At 36.4% G+C, this 23,914-nt stretch overlaps 3 protein-coding genes across 3 annotated transcripts; 1 reads left to right on the forward strand and 2 right to left on the reverse strand.

Annotated features, from left to right (window-relative positions):
- Positions 1–1,210: 1,210 nt before the first annotated feature.
- LOC147282456 (P-loop nucleoside triphosphate hydrolases superfamily protein with CH (Calponin Homology) domain-containing protein) lies at positions 1,211–9,472 on the forward strand. Its single transcript, XM_086246285.1, has 19 exons — positions 1,211–1,280; positions 1,637–1,794; positions 1,991–2,137; positions 2,231–2,486; positions 2,698–2,828; positions 2,906–2,968; positions 3,696–3,797; positions 4,831–4,905; positions 5,348–5,429; positions 5,589–5,684; positions 5,786–5,959; positions 6,086–6,192; positions 6,402–6,577; positions 6,681–6,848; positions 7,035–7,285; positions 7,594–7,757; positions 7,930–8,819; positions 8,948–9,120; positions 9,228–9,472. Exons 1-19 carry the CDS (start codon positions 1,214–1,216, stop codon positions 9,302–9,304), a joined length of 3,357 nt encoding a protein of 1,118 aa, XP_086102411.1. The 5' UTR covers positions 1,211–1,213; the 3' UTR covers positions 9,305–9,472.
- Positions 9,473–12,499: 3,027 nt separating this feature from the next.
- On the reverse strand, positions 12,500–15,146 carry LOC147282457 (xylan glycosyltransferase MUCI21-like). Its single transcript, XM_086247244.1, has 3 exons — positions 14,482–15,146; positions 14,294–14,374; positions 12,500–13,938 (listed from the first exon to the last, which is right to left on the reverse strand). The coding sequence occupies exons 1-3, from the start codon at positions 14,696–14,698 to the stop codon at positions 12,623–12,625; spliced, it is 1,614 nt and encodes a 537-aa protein (XP_086103370.1). The 5' UTR covers positions 14,699–15,146; the 3' UTR covers positions 12,500–12,622.
- Positions 15,147–19,780: 4,634 nt separating this feature from the next.
- On the reverse strand, positions 19,781–23,161 carry LOC147282458 (xylan glycosyltransferase MUCI21-like). Its single transcript, XM_086248036.1, has 3 exons — positions 22,654–23,161; positions 22,405–22,497; positions 19,781–21,329 (listed from the first exon to the last, which is right to left on the reverse strand). The coding sequence occupies exons 1-3, from the start codon at positions 22,868–22,870 to the stop codon at positions 20,026–20,028; spliced, it is 1,614 nt and encodes a 537-aa protein (XP_086104162.1). The 5' UTR covers positions 22,871–23,161; the 3' UTR covers positions 19,781–20,025.
- Positions 23,162–23,914: the final 753 nt, after the last annotated feature.

Here is a 23,914-nt window from a genome sequence, read left to right on the forward strand (position 1 = left end):
TAACGGATTGTTGGAGAGATATGACAATGGAAAATATTGAAAAAGAAAAATTAAAAATCCAAAGGGTTTAGAGACAAATTATTCTCTAAGAGGCAAATAAAGACTTAGGTAATAGTTCGAGAGGTATTGCTAAAATTTTCCTCTTAAAGAATTAGGGTATAAAAGAGGGAAGGAGGAGATTTAACTCTTTTTTACAATTTGTTTTGACGTTAACATTGAGATTGTGGTCTTAGCCTTTGACTGTTAATTAATTAGAGTCCATGGGATACTAAAAATAGGATGTGTTGGTGCAATTAACGAAATGGTTCACTGAAATAAGCCTAGATTTAATGATTTGGTGGAATTAACCATAAAATTTTTAAAAATGCTACACTTACAAGCCAACTCATCTGTATTTAGATGGAAATATATCAGATTGTGTAGGGTGCAAATGTGCAATGTCCTCAAAAACAAAAAAGTATTTATGATTGATAATTTGATATCCCACTTCCTAGCAAATCCCTAAATTTCTTATTTATCAAAAAAATCCCTAAATTTTTGGTAAAAGAAGAAGGAGCGTGTTCTACACGCGCATAGCCTGCGATTCGTAAACTGCCATAAGCTCCTCGTTGCAAACCAAAGGCCCAACCCCGACTAGAACCCAAATTTCAACACTTCCCTTCTATAAGATCCCATCCGTTGGCGAAGATCGGACAGTCAGCTAATCTGACGGCTGGGATCATTGTTCATTGAGCGAAGCCACGTGTGGCCCTACCGATTTGAATTCAAAAAAAAGAAACGTTAGGATTCCGTAGCCTTAGGTTCGGAATTCGGGTCCCCAGCCCAAAAAGCCTATACCCAAGAACTATTCTCTCTCACTCTGTATCACCACTACCAAACCCCACCTCTCTCTCTCTCTCTCTCTCTCTCTCTCTCTCTCTCTCTCTCTCTCTCTCATTTTCTCGCGCTCTCTCTCTCTCTCACTTTCTCGCGCTGGGTTCTGGGTTTCTAGGGGTTTAGAGAAAGACCCGGATAAAGAAGCAAGTATGTTCTCGAATATTCTCTGTCTTTTTCTCTCTGTGTGTCATTCCCAATGTTCATTTTGTTTAGTATATGATTTCCTTAAGATTTTTGGTGGGTTCTTTTGGAATGTTATTTTAGCGGTTTTTTTTGGTTGGTTCTGGATTTTTGGTGGTTTTATTTTAGATTTTTATTTTCTTACAGGAAACAAGGAATGGAGGACTGTGCAAGAACTGGGTTGCATGATTTTACTAGGGCTTCAAGAAAAGCCGAAGAAGCAGGTTGGTTGGTTCATTGAGTCATTTGCGTTTTACTTTCCCAGTATGTGTCTGTTTTCTTGGTCAGAATGTTATAGAAAATAAAAGAAGAAGAAAGAAAATTAGAATAGTGTGTGTGGCTATGGTGGTATGGTTTCCAAGATTTGAAATTTTTTTGTCAACTAAGACCAATTGTGCTGCATTTGGTTCAATTGAATTGAGGTATTAATTTCTTGGTTCGTAAATTACAAAGAGATCACAGATGTATGATTCTTTTCCCTTAATAGGCTTAATTGTAGGGGCATAATTGTTGACTTTTCAAGAAACGGAACATTATTGATTATTCCGTTCTTAATTGCTAAATTTGCTAAATTTGGCAGCTGGGAGGCGATTCCAAGCTGTTGAGTGGCTTGAAAGCTTGGTGGGTCCACTTGGCATACCGAAACAGCCATCAGAGAGAGAGTTCATTTCTTGCTTGAGAAATGGTCTGATCCTATGCAATGCTATCAACAAGATTCAACCAGGAGCAGTGCCCAAGGTATTACTTTTCACCAAAATATCTCTCTTTGGTTGATGAGAAGAAGCAAAAAAAAAAAAAAGCAAAAGAAAATAATATATTATTGATTAGTTTGTCCAACAGTTAAAAATTTACATATATTCTCATGTAAAGGCCTCACATGTATAAGCTTCTAAGTTTCTATTTCTGTCAATTTCTTCTTATTATTATCTTTAAGGTTGTGGAGAGCCAAATTCCTTTGCAATCACTAAGTTGGGAATTCCAACCATTGCCTGCCTATCAGTACTTTGAAAATGTTCGTAACTTTCTGGTCGCTGCTGAAGAGTTGAAGCTGCCTGCGTTTGAAGCTTCTGACCTCGAAAGGGTAGATCATCTGCTTATATAACATGCATGTATATATATATCAATAGTACTTGTATTTTTACATTGTATGTGAGATCATGGTATATTGTCTCAGGATACATTGGAGGCAGGGTCGGCAGCCAAGGTTGTTGATTGTGTTTTAGCCCTTAAATCCTATGATGAGTGGAAGCAGATGAGCAGTGGGAATGGATTTTGTAAATATGTGAAATCTCCCTTAGTTATGCATTCTTCTAATAGAATGCATTCTAGAGCCTCAGCTACTGTCACAGCAGACACTTGCAGGCACTTGGATATGTCTGCCGCACATGAGAAACAACCACCTGTTGAGGGTGACAGTTGGAAACTTGAAGGTTTTATTCGTTTCTCTTGAGAATTTTTTTTGTATTTCTCATTATGCATTTCAATTCATGCCGCTGTACATGCAAAGGCCTATCGAATGATATGAAACAACTCAATTTTTTTTATCTGTTAGTAGATAAGACATCTACTCCAGAAATACCATCATCCTTATGTGGTATCCTCATCTTAGTAGCTCTATAGGCTATTTGTAATGGTCTTCAGTTCCTCTCCCTAACTATTATCTTCTCTTTTACTTCATAGAATCTGTTGTCAAGTTACTTGCTAGCTCAATGGTCGACATGAAGGAAAACATTGATGACAACCTTCTTGCTTCCTACCATAATGGAGATCTGGTAATGATTTCTTCTTCTTCTTCTTCTTAGATTTTACATCAAGTTTCATCTTTGTTAACCAATTTCTTTTGCTGCAGGATCCAGTCAGCCTCTTTACAAGGATCATGACAAGTTGTTTGGAGGAAAAGAAGTTTCCTGAGGTTAGTTAAATTTGAGTGTTAGGATATTTTTCCTTTTATTTTTTCTTGGTTGAATAAATTCCACAACAAGCCATATTTTTATTGAGCTTTTCAAGTATGATACTATGATGTTATTTTGAGTTTAGTGAAGACAGAATGAACGAAATAAAAATGTGGAGGGAAGCCCCCCTTCCCCCCCCCCCCTTCCCGGCTTTCCCCCTTTTTAATAATAATAAATTTAGGGGGCAAATTTGGGATAAAGTTGCAGTCTATTGTATTGTTGCTGCCATATGCTTAATTTTGAGTAAAAAGGGGTAACTTGATTTTGCCATAGTAGTTTTCTTCTTTATGAAATAAATGTAAATAGCTTTTTTTGCTTGATCCCAAATACTTTGGTAGCATGTATACTCTGAGTGTTTTTTTGCCCTACCATTGGATACAACAAGAAGTGCCTAGGAGGTATTTCGGTATAATTGGTGCCTTGATGGTATATCTTAAATGGGAACTATAACATTGTTGAATGCAAACAGTGGTGCATGTTTTGGTGGTTCAAAAGTCTTGTCTGTAATATGACTTTTTCTTTCCGCACTGCCTACTCTACATTATTCTGTAACTTTTTTTTTAAATTGGTTGTGCTTATGTTTAATTTGGAAAATCCCCCCCTCCCCCATTTATTTTCTGCCAATGTTTTCATTACATGAAGTTGATTTGAGCTTGACAGTATTCTTGTCTTCTTGTGTATAAACAGTTGCATTCAATGTTAAAAGAATCATTAAAAGGAATAAGCAGCTCACCTGCCCATTCAAAGTCTATGCCTCCAGAGGATTTATCTGCTCTTGAAAATTCCAGAGTATGTTCATGTTAAGAATCACTCTCTATGCAATCAATATTCTTAGAAATTGATAATACTTAAGAACCGTGTGTTAAACTTATGTTATTATGTTTTAAAAGCATTTATTTTATCTCAGTTAGAAGTCTACATTTAAGGAAAATCTTATTGTTCATTATGTAAGTTTATTTGTATCGAAGTTTAATGAAATAGTTTTGACTTCAAAATAATTTCTTTGAAGTGAAGAGTGTTTAAATCATTGAAAATCAAATGATTTTTTTGCTTGGAAAGAAGTTGTAAAATGTTTTCTTTATATTCAATATTAGTTTCATGTTGACGGTTGTAACCCCATCTTTTGTGCCGTTAGTGAATGGAGAATATTCACTTTTCTCATTTAGAAAGTGGCAATACACTCCTCTCTACTTTTTCCCCCTAGGAATCTTTAGATGTCTTATTCATTACTTCTATAATTAGAAATATATCTAAGAATTTTTACATATTCTATATGGTTAAATTTCTCTCACGACTCTGTATTTCTAGTAATTGATTTGGTACCATATATTTACATACTGACCCCAAGAGTAACCAGCTCTGTTAAAGTTAGATTATTGAATGTTGTTTGATATTTTACATGGCACAAGAAATATAAAGCCACAACTTTTTGTGTTTGGTAATGCCTTGTTTCCTAATATAGAGCACAAGTTACATGTATTCTGAATTTCATCATTTTCAACTAGACTTGAACATTCAATTCTACCTACTTGTGCCAGAAAATCCACTCTAGTTATATGATTTTGTGAACTCACTATTTTGTTGAAATTTGAAATGAGAAATATTAATTGTAAATTATATACCTCTGTTTCCTAAGAAGAAGTATCCATATTTAATGATTTCAATACACACAGATATATATATATATATATTTCTCTTTCCCTTTTTTGGGTTAGCCTCTAATGTAGTGCTACCTGATGCGATAAGTATGGTATTGGATGTTGCTCTCTAATTTTTGAACATCTCCTAGATTCTGAAGTCTCTTTATGTTTCGTCTTTTCAGTGCTGCAAAGCTTGTTTGAGAAAGGGTAACTGCAACCACAGGGTTCTATTTCAAATGCAAGAGAAAGAACTTGTGGTAGGTATTTATTTTGTTTTCTTTCCTGTACATCTATTATCATTTCAGTATAAACTTATTATTAAATCTTGTAATCCACTACTTTTGGATGGGTTATATGAATTTCCATTAAAATACAAAACTAATTCTGACACTGGATAGCTATTTTGTTTATCTTTTGTGATGGTTTTAGATAAACTTTGATTTGTAATTCAACTGTTCTTGGTTCTCTAACGTATTTTTTTTTTTAAAGAAAAAGGAGGTCATACCTTTTAGCATAAATCATATTTCATAACAAAGTAGTTAGGAACAGGCTCCTTGTTTGGACAAATAAATTCAATTTAATCAAAATATAATTAAATAGCACAATTTTCTAGAAAAATTATGATAAGACTTGCAATTTAGGACTATTGCATATATGATATCTCTAGCAGGGCTATTGGTAATGGTGTTTATATGGCAGGACCTCAAGGCGTTGTGGTTAAGTGCAAAAAGGGAGTTTGAAGATTTACAGTCCGAGCTGCAGAGAGGTTTGAAAGACTTGGGTATGTCCTGCTTTTAGTGATCTAATTAGTGATGGACGAATGTCCTAAATTCTTGCAATTTTACACAGCTGTATGCACATATTCACATAAATTTGTCTCCCACCAGTATAAAGAATTTTTCTTGAATGTTAATTGTGCTTGTGCGCTTTGTGGGTTCAGGGACTCAGGTGCTAGAGCTGTCTACTGCTGCTCTTGGGTATCACAGGGTGGTGAAAGAGAATCAGAAACTATACAACTTAGTTCAGGATTTGAAAGGTTGGTACTTTTTCAAACATAAATGTTAGCTATGCTTATCCTATTTCTAATTTGACAACTATCAAGAATTAGTGATCTTATCTTGGTTGAAATTTCTTCAGGTAATATTCGAGTTTACTGCCGGATTAGGCCCTCCTTCAGTTCTGAATCCAGAAATGTGATAGATTTCATTGGAGAGGATGGTTCACTTGTGATCTTGGACCCTGCAAAGCCCCAAAAGGATGGAAGGAAAGTTTTTCAGTTCAACCGAGTGTTTAGTCCAACTGCTACTCAAGGTAGTATTATGGGAAAAAATAATATTTTTTTATAGCTTTTCTACATCAATCCAAGTTTGTTTGTTTTTTTTTTTTGGCCAGCAATCCAATTTTGTTTTGACTATATTATTATACTTTCATTTGCAGATGAGGTTTTCAAGGACACCCAACCATTGATTAGGTCTGTGATGGATGGTTACAATGTATGCATATTTGCTTATGGTCAAACCGGATCTGGAAAAACACATACCATGGTAAGAGAATCCTGTGGCTTCAGTTGGATATATATTTTGCAATTTCTCATCCTCCCCCTTTTGTGTTTAAATATCTAATATTAGGCTGAAGATCCGTTTTGGAGGAGATTTTTGTTTGCTTTCATCTGTTTGCAAGTATTTATGCTTAATATAAGAAAATGACACATTAGATAAATCTGAATTAATTTTTTTTCTTTACATTTTTACAGAGTGGTCCATCAGGTGGGTCATCTAAGGATTTGGGGATTAATTATCTAGCTCTCAACGATCTGTTCCAGATGTCAAATAAAAGGAAAGATATCATACATTATGACATTCATGTTCAAATGGTTGAAATTTACAATGAACAAGTACGAGACCTTCTCGCAGAAGATTCATCAACCACCAAATATCCTTTCATATATTATTGGCTATTTTACTTTTACCTAAGTTGTATTCGCTGGTAAGAAGTAATGACCACATGCAATATGTGTATCCTTAACAATTCACAAATTAGAGATTCGGAGCTGCACTGGTGATAATGGCTTGAGTATTCCAGATGCTACAATGCGTTCCGTAAATTCCACCACTGATGTTCTCAACCTCATGAAGTTCGGTGAGGTGAATCGTGTTGTGAGTTCTACTGCAATGAATAACCACAGTAGCCGTTCCCATAGGTCAGTTTTTAGGAGCTGATTTATGTTAACTGTTTCTCTAATAAGAAACAACTTAAATTTTCTACTTCATAGTTTATGGTTCCATGTCTAAAACTATTGAGTGTAAATAAAAATAAAAATAAAAGCAATAAGCAAGATATCAGTTATTTTGTACCACTGATAGAATTCTTTGGTGTGTCTCTGTAGTGTCCTGACAGTCCATGTGCATGGAAAAGATACATCTGGAGGTACTCTCCGCAGTTGCCTTCATTTGGTTGACCTCGCAGGAAGTGAACGAGTGGACAAATCTGAAGTTACAGGAGATAGGCTCAAAGAGGCACTGTATATCAATAAGTCTCTTTCTTGTTTAGGAGATGTTATCACAGCCTTGGCTCAGAAGAATTCTCACATCCCTTACAGAAACAGCAAACTCACACTTCTGTTGCAAGACTCCTTAGGTTTGAAACATACCAGCTAGTCCTCATTTTTTGAGTTTCCAGCTTCTCTTTGTTATACTATCTTCTTGTATTGCTTTATGTGCCAGATCATGCCACACTATAATGCACTCTTTTTATATATTAATAATGGTGAAAAATTAGTGAACTGTTTACTTCCATTTTGATTGATACTGCAATGTGAGTGGTGAAATGACAGAAACTTGTCCTCCAAGGAGTTAAACCATTAAATTCAAATTGAGTATTGTGTATTGTGTACTGTGTACTGTGCATGTACTGACACAAATTTCTTTTTGGGATTTGTACTTTAGGTGGACATGCTAAAACATTAATGCTTGCTCATGTGAGTCCAGAAGAAGATTCTTTCAGTGAAACAGTCAGTACCTTGAAGTTTGCTCAGAGGGTTTCCACTGTTGAACTTGGTGCTGCTCGTTCGAACAAGGAGAGTAGTGAGGTTATGCAACTCAAAGAACAGGTAAATATATTTTACTGAGTAAGGTTTGTGTTGCCTGTATTCTTTCTATTCTGGTTTGCTCTTTCTTTATCCTGAGATTGGTTAATTTATCTAAGTTCATCCTGAAAATTTGGAGTATCAGCAAAACATTAAAATTGTTTAGGCAGTAATACTTTTGTTTCAAATTTTGCAGGTTGAGAGCCTTAAAAGGACATTAGCAAACAAGGAATCTCAGGGTATACAGTTCAATAAAACATGCGAGAAACCAAGGGCTGTGACTGAGAAAACTCCTCAGCGCCTTAGAAGATTAAGCATCGAAAATTGTAGCACTGTGAAGACCGAGAAGGCAATGAACCTTGAAGACAGAAAGGGATCCAAAACCCCTTCTCTTCCAACTCGTTCAAGAAGATTGAGCTTGGAAGGTCCAAGATCTATTAAGAAGGATAATCTGCATATATCATATGATATGGGGAAACCCCTGCCGTCTGAGGCAGTGTCATTGCAGAAATATGGTCAACTTCAAGGTGCAGAAGCAGTCACAAAGCCATCTGGGCATTTCAGCAATGACAACTCCACGTTGGAAGTGTTTTGTCCCAAGGCTCCTGGAAGTCCAATAAGCACTGCCTATCAGAAGCAAGTGTTAGAAACAGATAGGAGAACACAAGTTCCTCCTCTTCAGCTACCTACGACACCTGAACCTCGCCCCAGGGTTCTTCGAAGTCCAACAAGTGCTACCTATCAGAAGCAAGTGCTGGAAACAGATAGTAGAACACAAGTTCCTTCTCTTCAGCCACCAACGACACCTGAACCTCTTCCCAAGGCTCCTCGAAGTCCAAAGATGGCTACTTCTCAGAAGCGAGGATTGAAAACAGATAGTAGGACACAAGCTCGCTCTCTTCAGCTACCAACAACACCTGAACCACAAATACGTGCCAGAAATGAGGAGATTGTTTTTAAAAGCAAGCTCCCTCTTTTTACGGATTACCCGACACCTAATTTGACTAGTAGCACAACTGGAAAAGGATCTCAGATAAGGAGATCCCTTCGGACCATTGGAAAACTGATAAATGGCTCTGAGAAGAGGTGGGTGATAGTCTAGGACTTTTGCTGTTTCAATACATGTTATTTTGTTATGCATGATTCATATTGAATGTTATTGAAATTTACTTCTGCTGCAATTTCTCACTAAAGCTTATGGTGAAATATTGCAGGAACCAGCAAAATTTGATAGAAACACATTCAACTATTAAATGTTCAGTCGATATCAATGATGGGGAGTCACCAGTTACAAACAGTGCAAGAACTCTGAGGCGGCAATCACTGACTGGCATTCAACCTGACAGGTCTCGACGATCCTCTCTTGGAGGGAAGCCAGTCGACACTAGTACGGAAAACTCATACCAGCTTTCATTACAGTCTAGAACTTCTCATATTTTAGAATTTTCATGTTCAGATATATAACTTGTGTTTCTTGTGGTCTTTGCTTTGTAGGTGTAAACGACAATAGAAATGCCAAAACACCTCCCCCAGTCCACCAGTCAACAAAAAGTAACAAGCGATGGCTATAGATCATTCATTTGAAGCTGAGTTAATGCAAACTGATCATTATAACTGTAAGTCTGTAGTGGTGCTTTGACTCGAAGCATACTGATCTGTTGACATATGAATTAGGACACTCCAACAACTGCCTGAAAGAGAGTTGCTCACAGACTGGCCAAGACATGTATAGGCTTTTTTTTTTTCTTTTTTTTTTTATTGATAATGATGAAGTAGTAAATATTTTGCTAAATTTGTTATAATCTCATATTGATCATTTTGAGATGTCATCCCTTTTACCCATTTATGAGAAAAAATAATTCTCTTTTACCCAGTTTTTAAGGCAATGATCTCTTTATCCAATTAAAAAGTTATATAGATTTTGTGAAAGTGACATATTTCACATGGGCTTGAAATACTCAATGTGAAATTTTATAATTACAACTGGATCACGAGGTAGGCCGAAGGGATCAATATGTGAAAAGTGTAATTAACCTCTTTTGCCAAAACAATCAGACACCTTCCTTTTCTTTTCAATATCTTCAAGGAAGGTAAAGATAAGATAAGCATAATATTTTATATTTCATTTGTCTCGTACCTCAACTCATTGACATGATATTTTATACTTCATCTGTCTCCTGTCCTCCCTCCATTCTCTATTTCTTCCATTCTCAAAATGTCGAAATCTTTGTTTTTCCTTTTTTCTATTTCAACGGAGAAAGTCTTTTAAGAACTCATAAAATTTTGTAATTCTCTCAAGCTGGTTTTCTTGGGCAACACAAAGCGTTCCTTTCTCAAGAAGAGGCATGTTTTTACCCATATCCAGCATGGGTGAGTAGCCAACCACATTTCATATTTTCTAATTAAAATTTGATGACTTTTAGTTTTTTTATTCAAGTTCAATTTTTAAATATCCTACCATGTTGATCTTTCTAGGAAAAATAATATTTGGGATCCAAAATTTGTGAAGTGGCAGTGTTTCATTAGTCCATATCTAGGTTCAGTATAGAGCTCTTTTGTTTACAAAAGTATAAATCCAAATTTTGTACACAGATCTAAGATCTCTATATCTAATATAATATCACTGTGATTTTAATTACCTTAGAACCAAACCTACCCTTAAATTATACTTGATTAATCAATTTCACGCTACCATCCTGGCATGTTGTTATTGTTTAATGATTTCAAAGATATGGCTCTGAATTTTAAATGAATTTACATCACTGATGCAATGCCTGCCCAAGTGATGTAATGCATATGCCCCAAATCGTGAACTATATTATAAATTATCATTTATGTTTCATTTTTATAATTCAGGATATGTAAAATGAAGCAAGGTGATCAGTTGTCAAGTTTGACTAATAAAAACAGGAAGTATCACACAAACATGCTTATGCATATGCAGTGTAATGGAAAGCACAATATAGAAACCAAACTGTATGGCAGAGAGAAAGTGGAGGGAAAAAAAACTCTATTATTAAACTACTATGCTTGAAAATTTCTTCACTATAGTTGACAAAGAGAATCTTCTTAGTTCTAGCATAGATACTTACAATAAATTTAAAAAAAATAAAAAAATAAAACTGTTATTATTTCAGTCTAACAAAATTTGGACGATAAAATACTTTTTTTAGCCTTAGAGATATAAAGAAAAACCCTTGTGGTACAAATCAACCTCAACGACTAGTATTTGTGAGACTTATTCTCTATGCAAAAGTTCTTTCTTTTTCTCTGACCTCACCAGCCCCTACCCAATAATAAAAAAGAAACAAAATAGAAGAAAATGAACCAATAAAAACCCATAAATTAATAACTAGATATATATGAAGGGACAACTGGACAGTTCCTACTTGACCATGCGGTCCAGCAGTGCAGCATATGAGCTTCTGAGCCATACTTTTAGAAAGGCGTGTTTGGAACCTGTCATATGATGTATTCTGATCATCCAATATCATTATCATTGTCCTAGTAAGTAGTAACCACTTTATAGATGGAGGAAAAAATTTTATAGAAATTTGTAAAAATTTTTGTTCATGCCATGCCAACATTGCCTCACTGCAATCATTCTGCATAATATAAATTCGGACGGTACTTGTGTCACCTTGGGTACTCAAGATCACTCCACTACCCAAAATTACAAATTTGGTAATATAACTGCATAATCGAAATTGTTTATTTTTTAAATAACTTATTAAAGATTATTTTTATAAAAAATAAAATCAATCGGAAATCGTTTGATTATATAATTATTATCGCTTAAATAAAAAAAATCAACAATTTAATCCAAAAATCACTCTTTAATTGAAAATCATCGATTTTTTACTTAATTGACAATAATTACATAACCAAACAATTTTCGATTGATTTAATTTTTTGTAGAAATTATCTATAATAAATTATCTAAAAAATGAACGGTTCCGATCATGCGTCAGTATTATCAAATTTGTAATTTTAAAAATTTTAGATGGTGGAGTGACCTTAGAGTACCTAAGGGTGACCCAAGTATTTTCCTATAAATTCAATGTACCCTTTTTCAGTTTGTACAGTACAATACCGTTGCCATAATTTTGGCACTCATCAGATACAATAATGCATTCTACTGACAGTCTTCACATGGAGATTTTTGTATAGGAGATTTTTGTTTCACATGTCATGTTGAACTTATGGGGTTCTCAGGCAAACAAAGCCAATGTTACGCACGCACACATCACACACATCTACGTTAACAATAATCCTACGAGTGCACACAACACAAAAGGCATGACAAAGTGGCTAAAGTTGAAAATATGGCAGGTTTAGTAACCCACAAGATGTATTTTCCTGTCAATATCTTGGCCTAAAAGATGCATGTGCCAATTTGGAAAATGCAAGTTCAGACACATGGCTAAGTTATCCCACTATGTATGATAATTGCAGAACATATACAGCTGATGTTGATGTGTCAATGTTAGTATCATACATAAACACAAGCCTCCTAAACTTTTTGGACTAATCAAAAGCAGCACCTGAAACAACAAAGAAAAATGCAGAAAGCAACAAAGATTCGAGTCAAGAAAATTTGTGGACTATCGGAATACAGCTGGTCTAATGCAATTGAATTCAATATATAAAAATAAAATATTAACATTGGTCCTAGAAGAAATAAGTCCTAGAAGAAAAGAAGGGTTGCTTAAAAAATCAAAGTATTTACCAAAATTCAAGTTTAAGTTTCTTAGTTCAATGCTTGATGTACAAAAGGGCACATATGTTCAATAATTTCTACCAAATACAAACAAATCTTCCTAGTAGCCATTTTGTGCCATCTACAACCTCCAAAATGATTTATGTAAGGCAAAGAAAAACCATCAAAATTACTGTGATTGCAGATGGGGATGCTGGTTGATTCTGTTGAAGATGTAATCATAAGCACGAACCAACCGCTTCCGAAATCTTCCAAGGTCTAATCTCACATTTTGACCATCAAGATAGATCTCCTTTGTGTATTGCCATCCCTTTTTGTTTACACTCTTTGGATCTCTAAGAACAGGATCATCTTTATCATATTTGTCATATAATGAGCTCTCCTTGGTAAGAATTTGGTAGCCAATGTATTTTAAGCCAAGCTTCCTTGCAGGTTCCCCATAATACTCCTCTGCTGCCCACTCAGTTCCTAGGGGAACAACTTGGATAAACACACAACGAGGCTTCATAAAGAGAAAATGGGTCATGGCAGCACCATGAACCCCAATCATCACATCACTCGAATTAAGGGCCCGATAAATCTTTGCTAACTCTGTCGTAGGGTCAGGTCTCAAAACATTAACTTCAAACCCGATTTTCTCAGCCATTTTCACCAATAAATTCTCATTAGTTATCGCTCTTGATCCATTTCGAGATATGATAACCAGTTTAGGCTTCTTCAACTGATCTTCTTGCACTGCATTCTCAATTTCTAAGGACCTTTCAGATGTCGGAGATGCAGAAAGCTTCTCCTGTGCTTCTCGTTCCTCATCTTGAATTAGACTTCTAATTCGAGGCCAGTAAGCTCGGTCTAGAAGGTTTCGAAAGTCAACGATGCTTGTATTTCCCTCCATCAGTGAAGAATCCACAGTGAGCTCATCATGAATTCTCAGACCAACAATGGCCTCAGGGAAGCAATGAGTTCTCATATCTCCACTAAAATCTACAGGTGGATAATCTGATAGTTGTGAAACAATGTCTCCATATTTCATAACCCACCAATTATGATAATCGAGAATGACAAACACAACCTTCTTGTTGAATTGCTGGGAAGTAATGAACAATGGCAGAATCCCATCATTGAATTCATGATAAACATTACCGGTATAGCCCCCAGTTGAGAAAAAAACTGCTGGAACATCATGTTGGACATCACACTCATGGTGCATTCCTAGAGTGTCTTTCTTTGCAATGAGCTGCAATTCATCAATGGTGTCCATGACACTTGTTTCCCATTTCCGGGTGTACGGTTTGACCTTTTCGTGCTGGAGTTCCTCATTCTCCCCTTCTTCGTCTTCCTCAACGACACCTGAAACATAATTTTTGAAGCTACTCCTGTCTCTAGATCTATAGACAAGTATGGAAGAGGATGCAGAGTGTGTTCTTACATCCCCTTTCATGATACAAACATCTGAACGAATACTGTTTCTATCACAACATATAGTTCCTGCAGCCAGAGAAAGAAATGACAATAAATTAATACTTAAGAAAAAAAAAACATAAAAAATTAAAAGGGATTGAAGTTTATGATGGGATTAAGTTGTCTGATCAAACTCAGAACATGAGAGAGAGAGAGTTGTAATTTAATCCCCAGCTTGGTTACTGAGAAAACTGAAGAAGATAGGAAAGAAAATGAACTTTCAATCTCAACAAAGCCAAAGCACGCATGCTAGATTTTTATTTTCAATATAGTTTCAATTCTTTACCTTATTTTTTCTTTTAAGGCACCAAAAGGGGCATAAGTGAATGTTAACAATCAATAGCAAACAATCTAAAGAGAAAGAGAGAGGCAGAGTACTAACCATTAGAGATTGAAGAACACAAGGGAGCATCTGCATTCAAATCAGCAGCAGCAAGGCCTTCATTTTCTACTGGTGTTGAATCTGCAAAAACCAACAAGGTCCGCGTTCATAAATACACAGGTAAAGTAGAACAAAGAAAATAATAAAAAAAATAAATGAAACCCTTGGCCAGAGAGAGAAAAGCTTACATAAGAGAGAGAAAGTGGTGTTGGAGCTGAAAAGATGAGGGGCTAATATGAAGCTGAAAGAGAGGAGAGAGAGGAAGAGAAGATAGAGAAACTTGGGACTTGGTCTTTTGTAATAGCCAGAGTTTGCAAACTCCATTAGAAGGGCCTGGGATTCTTCATCTTCTTCGGTATGCTTTTCACCTTTTCTGCACTGGTGATAGCGCAGATAGCGTGCCATTTCTTATGCAAAAGATTTTATTTTTATTTGTTTGCCTCTGTTTTCTGCTTTGTGTGTTCAGCTTTTGTAACTGGGCTGGTTTTGAAGTTGGGTTCCCAATTACAGAGAGAGAGAGAGAGAGAGAGAGAGAGAGAGAGAGAGAGATTTATGGGCTTGGAAAGAAAACCCAGATGAGGAGGAAGAGGAAAGGGAAAGGCATACAAATAGAGAGAGAGAGAGAAGAAGGTGTTTCTTGGATTCCTCTGTTTCAGAGAGAGAGAGATGGCAGATGGGGTTGGGTTTTTGTTTATTTAAGAGAGAAGCTGCTTCATGGCCAAAAAAAAAAAAAGAGAGAAGCTGCTTCTTCCTTTGAGAGTGAGAGAGAGAGAGAGAGAGGGAAATGAAAGGGGATGAATAAGAAATCAAAAGGAGTTGTCAGAAGAGGCCATTTCAGTCAGTCTCTGAAATCGGGTATTATTTTAGGAAATGTATTTATTTGATTTGCAGTCAAATGCGTGTAAAGGAGCTGTTGTTGTGTTGGGCTCCTTCCTCGGTTGGCTCTTTTGGCACCTTGGGTTGGGGAGGAAGAGCATTAGTGTACTGAACACAACTCATCCCACCACGCGCCTTTGAAAGCTGTCAGCAGCATGGCAACTGTCCTTCGATTATGGTGAATTGACCACTAAGAAAAGAATTTGCAGATATGCATGGGTTATTGGGTTGCATGTTGGAGCATCTACAATAAAATAAGAGTGGGTACAAAACATGGGGCTCTTCAGATTATCCTTTACTTATCTTTGTTTTTAATGTTGAAAAAGGCTAGTTTTACATTCCTGCCCTTGTTTATCTTTGTACCATTTTGAATAGTCCTTGGCAAGGAGTAAAATTTCGGTTTCGAGGAAATTTTCGATGGAAATTTCGACGGAAATTTTCGTGGAAATTTCGATTAAAATTTCGATTTCGACAAAATTAGATAAAAACGACGGAAATTGTTATCAAAATATGGAAATTTTGAATGAAACTTGACCATATGCTTATTTAACATATTATCTACTATATTGATAAAAAACATTGAAGAAACCAAATTATATAGTAAGTTTTATGTAATATAAGATGAATATAATGGGCGCTGGTGGTAAATACTGTTACAAAAATGGGTGACTAATTAATAATTATATAAATAACACCTCAAATTTATTTATATTACAATTTTAAATCTCTTTGTATTTGGTAATCTCTTTATAGGACCAAGAATCTTTAAGAATGTTAATTATAATCTTCTGTTGCCTTCATTTGAATGTAATTTAATTCTAAATTTCATATTAGCATGTACTCTAGCTTTTTCTTCATTAAATGGTCCCATTACTCCTTTAATCAATTAATCTTATATATATTCTTTTTTATTTTAATAGACTTTAGGGCCTTAGGCTGTCATATTTCATGGTGATCTGATTGAAATGGGTAATCAAGAGAAGATATATTCAAAGCATAGTATTTAATGTGGAAAAGTGGAAAAAAAAAATTAATAATTTCTTGCAGCTTTGTACTAATTAGCAAATGCAAGACATGTGAATAATTCAGCTACACAGTCTAAATCTAAACTAATAAAAACAATACCCGGAATATGATCCAATAGGAATGCAGCCTACTAAAAGAACTGGCTTTCTCTGCTTATATAAATAACCAACAAACAACAAATTTTAATCGTGAAGCATAACTGCAGAAGAAAGCATAACACTAGCTTAGAACCAAGGGACAAACAAAAAGGCCAACCATTGCTAAAACTATATGATATATTTGACGGTGGCCTCTTTGCTGTAGCGACGCTGGCCATAGGCCTTTCCTCTGTTTGCCTTCTGTTGCCTTGTTGGGCTTTAATGAATCACGTTGACCAAAAAAAAAAAATATGATATATTTGACATCCAGGCTATCCAGCATAAACCCAGGCTACCCAGCACAAAAATCGAGCAGCAACCCAGGCTAATTGACATCCAGCATAAACCCAGGCATATACAGATATACTTGACATCCAGCATAAACCCAGGCTACCCAGCACAAAAATCGAGCAGCAAAACCAAGAAATAGACATATATGATATATTTCATCCAAAATCGAGCAGCAAATTGAACAACCACTAGGAGTACCGAGTACCCACCCGCCGTTTCTCCAAAATCGATCACCCACCCAGTTGAGATTCTGCGAAATTTCGGCAAATTTCGTCGAAATTTCAGCAAATTTCGTCGAAATTTCGGCAAATTTCGTCGAAATTTTACAAAAATGCATGTGAGGGGGATCGAAATTTCGGCCGAAATTTCGGCGAAATTTTCGAAATTTCGCCGAAAAATTACCGAAAATTAAGGGTAGTGTGATAAAATTTCGGGATCCCTAAAAAACGAAAATTTCGGCGAAATTTCGGCGAAATTTTCGAAATTTCACTCCTTGGTCCTTGGTTTCTATTTTATTTTTTCTGGCTATTCCTCACTTTGACACATACTTAGCAAAAGGGCAAAAAAAAATTCTTTGTTTACTATTTTTCTTTTAATTAGGAAAATCCTCTCATGTCACGACTCACAAGCCAGGTTTTCTTTCAATCAAAGTTAGAGCGAATCTATTTGGACCACTCTAGTTATTTGTTAAGACTTTTTTTTTTTTTTTTTAAGATCACTGTTATTCTTACACTCCCAAATTTCTGACCTCACACTCCTATAACTTTTTAATTTATTAAATTTCTCTTTACACCCCCTCTCAAATTCTTAAAATATCCTCATTAACCAAGGAAAAAACAGAAAGAGGAAAATCAATCCCCAGCAATCCTCACCCCCAACCCCGACCCCACCCCAGTCGCCCCCACCGCCAACAAGGTCGATGGTGGTCCAGCCTACAGCCTCCACTTCATTCTCTCTCCTTCCCTCTATCTTTATCTTTTTCACCCTTTTTCTCCATATCTTCCTTCCTCTCTCTTTCCGATTTGTTGCAAAGGGAGGCCGGCAACCTTGCTGGCCTCCAGATCGGTTGACAGCAATCTCCAACTTGGAGGCCTCAAGGTTGCTAGTCTTCCTTTGGAACAGACCGGAGAGAGGAGAAAATAGAGGGAGAGAGAGAAAGGAAGAAGGAAAGAGATAAACATAGAAGGAAAGTGAGAGGAGGAGAAAAATGGAGCGAGAGGGAGGGAGAGAGAGAGAGAGAGAGAGAGAGAGAGAGAGAGAGAGAGAGAGAGAAGGGAGTGCAAGTCGCAGGTTGGACCACTGGCAACCTCGCCAGCGGTGGGGATGGCTGGGGGTTGTTGATCAAAGCACCTGTCATGCCAACTGAAAATGCAATTCTCTATTTGTTGATCAATCATTTTTGTCTCTTAAATGAGTCCAATGTCTGGGGTTTTTGGAGCCCCTAGATATTCTAGCTTAATTAGGAGTTTCATTGCTCGTGATGGGTCCAGATGATACGGACCCACCACATTAGTTTTCTTTGTCACGTCAACACCTAAGTTAGATACACGGCCTTTCTTCAGAGTCTCATCCTCATCTCCTTTATGTTTTTGACCCCACTCCCTTCTTCCATTTTTTCTTTTGGTTGGGTTTGTCTATCCAAGCCCCTCATTTCTTGCTCCCCGATTCATTCTTAGTTGGTTAGGGTTTGCTTGTTTCATTAGAAAAGTTAGACTTTGTATTCATTGTCATGTTTCAAGTAGCACTACTATCTTCCTTTTGTAGCACTTTTTGAAAGACACCCCCTTAAGCCTTGACCTCTGTCTTCTTTGACAATCCACTCCCACCACCTCCAAAGTCCTCCCCACCTGAGAACTGTCACCCTAAACCAGGCTAGGGCATTTCTCCTTTCTAGACACCTCCTTCTGCCGTTCCACAATCTTATTATTTTTTGTATTTTTGTCAAGGGATTGCATCGTTCTTGAAAATTGCCTTTTCTGCACGTTCATACTCTTCCAAAAGCTTTTTCCTTTGTAACTCTTCAAGCCATTTTTAAGGTTTGAGAGGGGTTGCGCACTCTTGTCTCAAGTTCTGTTCTTGTCTTGACTAACACCCATTGATACCTCAACACTTCCTCATTTTGTACCTCTCTCCCTAGAAAAACCATCTCCCCTTAGAACGTGCATTTATCTCATACTTATGCACCAAAATCGCTTGGGCACCTCCATTTTTCTCGTATGATCCTCCATCATCCTTCGATTTTATTTTCACAAACTAAACTTTCACCCTTAACCATATCCCCCACTGCTTGTTGGGATTTTGTTTTTCTTTAACTGAGACTACACAACAATTTTAGAACTGTGTTCGATAAGCCCGCAATCAAAGTAGAAAGTGGGAAGTTGCTCATATCGGCTGAGTTCAACGTTGATCGTTCCATCCTCCTCCAAGGCTAATTTCTTGACTCTCAAAAAAGTCCTGGTGACATCGAGGCCCACACTCAGATCCTCATAACCCTTCCCACTAAGTCCAACTCGATGTCACCCATTACCTCCAAACATCTTCCAAACCATTGCCTATTGTCTTGCCTGTATCCTCTGTCAGATATAGCAATAGGACATTGTAGCACTATACCCACAAATCTGCAAACCAGAGCAGTAGCATCAATGGCGTTGTCTTCCTATTTGGCTCCTCCAACAAAACAAAGGCTCAAAAAAGGTCCAAGGACCTTGATGAATCAGCCTTTCTTTATCTTGCTCGAACGCGAAAGTAAAAAGAAATAAATTTCCCCTAGATCCTTCGCGATCGCGGTCACCTTCTCCAACGGAACCCATAATTTGATCATCGTGCATGTTCTTGAAATCCTTAATTTTAATTGAATGGCTTTATTGTCAAGACTTGGCACACAAACTCATTCGCAACACTTCTCTACTTATCACGAGGCACGTCTTCTTCACATGTAGCACGTCAACCTCATCTTATGTCAAAACAAGACTTTTTGCAAAGCTCGTCTCAATCTCCTCCATATTCTCCGTCACTAAATTTGCTTCGGGATAGCGCTTGGAGTAGCTTCTCCCAACCTTAGCCACCAAAGGTGAAGAAAACCCTTTCGTGGTGGCCAAGGTTGAAAAGCTCTCGCTGAGGTGGAGAGTATCTATATTTGTAGAATCTTGTACAATTTTTGATGCATTAAGTACAACAACAAAGTCCTAGAACATCATACTATTTTACAAAACTAAGTTTTCTTTTCAATCCTTAACCTACGTACCAAGGTTATATATGTCCACCAGTTTCTACTTTAGTACATACAAAATAACAGATCTCCCTAGTTGACACTTGGTGCCCTGTACAAACTTCCAAAATGAATATTAAACACTAAATCAAAGTTCAAACTACACATGAAATCAATTATGAGATCACTGTGATTCAAGATGAGCTAGATTGCTGGTTCATTCTACTAATGCTGTAATCATAAGCAGCAACCAACTTCCTCCTAAATCTTCTGAGGTTTAATGTCACAGTTTGACCTTCAAGATAAATCTTCTTTGTGTATTCCCATCCTGTGTTGGCCACACTCATTGGGTCTCTAAGAACAGGGTCATCTTTGTCATATTTGTCATACAATGAGCTCTCTTTGGCAAGAATTTGGTACCCAATGTATTTCAACCCAAGTTTCCTTGCAGGCTCCCCATAATATGTCTCTGATGCCCATGTAGTCCCAAGAGGAATAACTTGGACAAACACAGAGCCAGGCTTCATGAACAGAAAATGGGTCATGGCAGCTCCATGAACCCCAATCATCACATCACTCGAATTCATAGCCCAATAAATCCTTGCCAATTCTGTCCTCGAATTAGGTCTCAGAACTTCAACCCGAAACCCGATTTTCTCTGCCATTCTCACCAACAAGTTCTCATTGGTTAGGGCTCTCGATCCATTCCTAGATATGATGACCAATTTAGGCTTCTTTGTCGATTGATGTGATGACATATTTTTCTTCATTTTTAAGGAGCTTTTGGACGTGGCAGTCGACAAAGAGTAAAGCTTTTCTTGTGCTTTTCGCTCTTCTTCACGAATGAGACCTGTAATTCGAAGCAGGTAAGCTCGATCCAAGAGATTACGAAAATCAACAATGCTCTTATTCCCCTCCATCAACGAAGACTCCACGGTGAGCTCGTTGTGAATTCTCAACCCAACAATGGCTTCAGGGAAGCAATGACTTCTCTTATCCTTACTAAAATCTATGATCGGATAGTCTGTCAAATGCGAAAGAATGTCTGCGTATTTCATGAGCCACCAATTCTTAAACTCTAGAATGACAAACACAACCTTCTTGTTGAAATGCTGGCTAGTAATGAACAATGGCAGAATCCCATCGTTGAATTCGTGGTAGACATTGCCGGTGTAGCCTCCAGTTGAGAAGAACACTGCTGGAACATTGTGCTGGACATCACAGTCATGGTGAATGCTTTGAGTGTCTTTCATTTCAATGAGGTTTAATTCGTCAATGGTGTCCATCACACTTGTTTCCCATTTTCGGGTATAGGGTTTGATCTTTTCGTGTTGGACTACTTCTTGATTTTCGCCTTCTTCGTTTTCCTTGATAATGCTCGAAACGTGGTTTTTGGAGCTGTAGATGAAGATGGAAGAGGAAGCTGAGTTTGTTCTTACATCTCCTTTCATGGTGCAAATATCTGATCGGAAACTGCTCCTATCACAACATATAGTTCCTGCAGTCAACAAAAAAAAAAAAGAAGGTAAAATTAAATTTTATATTAAAATAAGAAAGACTCAACAATAATTGAAAGTGCACATTGAAAACAATTCAAAGCGAAAATGTACAGTACATGGTTCTATTTGTGGGTCGCAGCAGGCCAACAGATCGACATGTCCTTGCCATTGGTTCAGCTTTGCAACAATTCAATTAGTTATTTTGGGATTGACCAAAATAATTAAATTGTTCTTTCGGTGAAAAGTTGAGTAATCATTTTCCAATACTACTACTTTTGATGTTATTTGACTATGATGCTATTTGACGCAAAATAATTTTTATATGTATATTATATATGGATTTGTACATCTTGGGACTTCATAAAATTTTTTTTTTTTTTTTTTTGGACATGACTAGGAGAGTATAAAAGAAAATTGAATAGTAAGGGGATTGTAGCTTAATGGTTAAAAACATTTATTGGTGCACTTGAGGTCTGATGTAGGAAAAAAAAACATTATTATGAAGGGTTGTGAGAGAGCTAGGTTTATGGATCGGCTCATGGGCCAAGCCTGGACTCAAAATTAACGATCTTGACCTTGAGCTTCTTGATAGGAAGATTGAATTGACCCAGTCCACTATCGCCTCGAACAAATCACGGCCCACAAGATTAAGTGAAAACCTAATGAATTATTGGTGGGTCATGAGATGGATTATGATAATGATAGCATGATAGCATGATAGCATGATAGCAAAATTACGTGATGATGTTACCGTCGCAAATAATAATTTTTTAAAAAAGAATCATTTGGCAGCTTAGTAATACTATTTGATAATTGAGCATAAAAAAAGAAAAAGTAAATTCTACCATACAGATATTGTACGACATACAAAATAAATAAGGATGACAGAATTCACTTTTTAAATATTAGAAATGTAGGTTTTCCACTATAATATGTGCTTTTATAACATACACTCCATATAAACGAATTCCCAATAAGAATATTGTTTGATGAAAACTTTGTAAGGGAACAAGTAACAACACAAACAACCTACATATAAGGAAAAAGGGAGAAGCAAGCGCGCAGAGCACTAACCATTAGAGGTTGAAGAGGGCAAGGCATCGCTTACAATATCTATATGATCAGCAGCAAAAGAAAGGCCTTCATTTTCTACTTGTGGCTCTGAATCTACAAAAACCAAAAGGCACGTATTTATGTATAAACTACAGGTAATTAATAAAGAGGAAACAGAGAAAGGAATTATTGAAAAATATGGGAAATTAAGCTATGAACCTAAAAAGAAAAAATATGGGAACGCTGCACAGAGAAAATAGTTAAACTTACGTAATGGAGGGAAAGCGGTGTTTGAACAAATAAGATGAGGGCCTAATATGAGGGCACAGGAGAGAAGAGAGAGGAGGAGAAAAGTGAGAAGCTTTGGCTTTGTTCTTTTGTAGTAATGACCAGAGTTTGCACAGTACTCCATTAGAAAGCTCTGACTGCACTCTTCATCTTCTTCTGTGCCTTTTTTCCTCTGGTGATTGCGCTGATAGTACACCATTTGACCAATTGACCTTATGCAAAAGTAAGCTTTAAATTGTACTCTTCTCTTCCCTTTTTTATGCTTAAGTTATCACTTCTGCTTTTTGAAGTATGGCTTGGTTTTGAAGTTAGCTGCAGAGAGAGAGAGAGAGAGAGAGAGAGAGAGAGAGAGAGAGGTGGGCAAATGGGGTTGGTCTGTACTTATTGATCAGATGATGTTTCTTCGTATAGCTCTGTATATAAGCAGGAGAGGGAAAATGAAAGGAGCTAGGTGTAAAAGGGAGAGGCTAATTCAGGGGAGTGCTTTTGAAGTCGTATGATGCGTGGAATGACATATATAGAATAATGCATAGCGCGCACCAGATCGAACATATTATATATATTATAGAACAATTGAAGATGTTATATAGTACTCTAAATGTCTATTCATTTGCAGTCGTATTCTAATTCTAGTGAAACCCTGATATATATTGTTGGAGCATGTTATGTAGAATCTTATACCGGAAAATCCGAAAACAAAAAATGAAGAAAAAGTTGAATAGTCAAAAGGGCAAATACTCACTCTCTCCTATGAATTGTGTTGATCAAATCTCATTATTCTACATCGAATAAGTGATTATTTGTCATAAGTAAACTAAGAGGAGGAGTATTTCCCTTGTATCATTGGATAATTAAGTGAACTCACACCTAGAGGTGAATTCGGTTAGATGCTAAAAAATAAGTTTCTTTTTAATTCAGCTACTAAAATTTTTAAATAGTGTTATTGAAAACAAAATGAATTTAGTAGCAGCCTAATTTTCGTGTGGCAATTGGCTTAAGATTTGTGAGTTTTAATGCCATATATATGTTTCTTTGGCTTTTTTTAATTAATAGTAAATTTATATCACTTTTTGGATGTGAGTGGAGGTATATAAATTCTCTGATTTAAATTATACGGTAGAATTTACATAAATAAAAATAAGAAAAGTAGAGAATCTAACTTTGTACTTTTTTTTATCAATCCAAATCCGTATTTATGTGCCAAAAATTTTAGTAGTTGAAATTAAAGTATCATCTAGTAATA

The sequence above is a fragment of the Dryas octopetala genome, chromosome 6 (assembly GCF_963921425.1).
Source record: "Dryas octopetala chromosome 6, drDryOcto1.1, whole genome shotgun sequence".
Lineage (NCBI taxonomy): Eukaryota > Viridiplantae > Streptophyta > Magnoliopsida > Rosales > Rosaceae > Dryas > Dryas octopetala.

Coding starts and splice junctions, on each gene's coding strand:
- LOC147282458 (XM_086248036.1), bottom strand. CDS start 22,870: ATGGTGTACTATCAGCGCAATCACCAGAGGAAAAAAGGCACAGAAGAA. Junction 22,498..22,653: donor CACCGCTTTCCCTCCATTAC/GTAAGTTTAACT, acceptor TGGTTTTTGTAG/ATTCAGAGCCACAAGTAGAA. Junction 21,330..22,404: donor GCCCTCTTCAACCTCTAATG/GTTAGTGCTCTG, acceptor TGTTGACTGCAG/GAACTATATGTTGTGATAGG.
- LOC147282456 (XM_086246285.1), top strand. CDS start 1,214: ATGGAGGACTGTGCAAGAACTGGGTTGCATGATTTTACTAGGGCTTCA. Junction 3,798..4,830: donor CTGCTCTTGAAAATTCCAGA/GTATGTTCATGT, acceptor TCGTCTTTTCAG/TGCTGCAAAGCTTGTTTGAG. Junction 8,820..8,947: donor ATAAATGGCTCTGAGAAGAG/GTGGGTGATAGT, acceptor GAAATATTGCAG/GAACCAGCAAAATTTGATAG.
- LOC147282457 (XM_086247244.1), bottom strand. CDS start 14,698: ATGGCACGCTATCTGCGCTATCACCAGTGCAGAAAAGGTGAAAAGCAT. Junction 14,375..14,481: donor CACCACTTTCTCTCTCTTAT/GTAAGCTTTTCT, acceptor TGGTTTTTGCAG/ATTCAACACCAGTAGAAAAT. Junction 13,939..14,293: donor GTGTTCTTCAATCTCTAATG/GTTAGTACTCTG, acceptor CTCTGGCTGCAG/GAACTATATGTTGTGATAGA.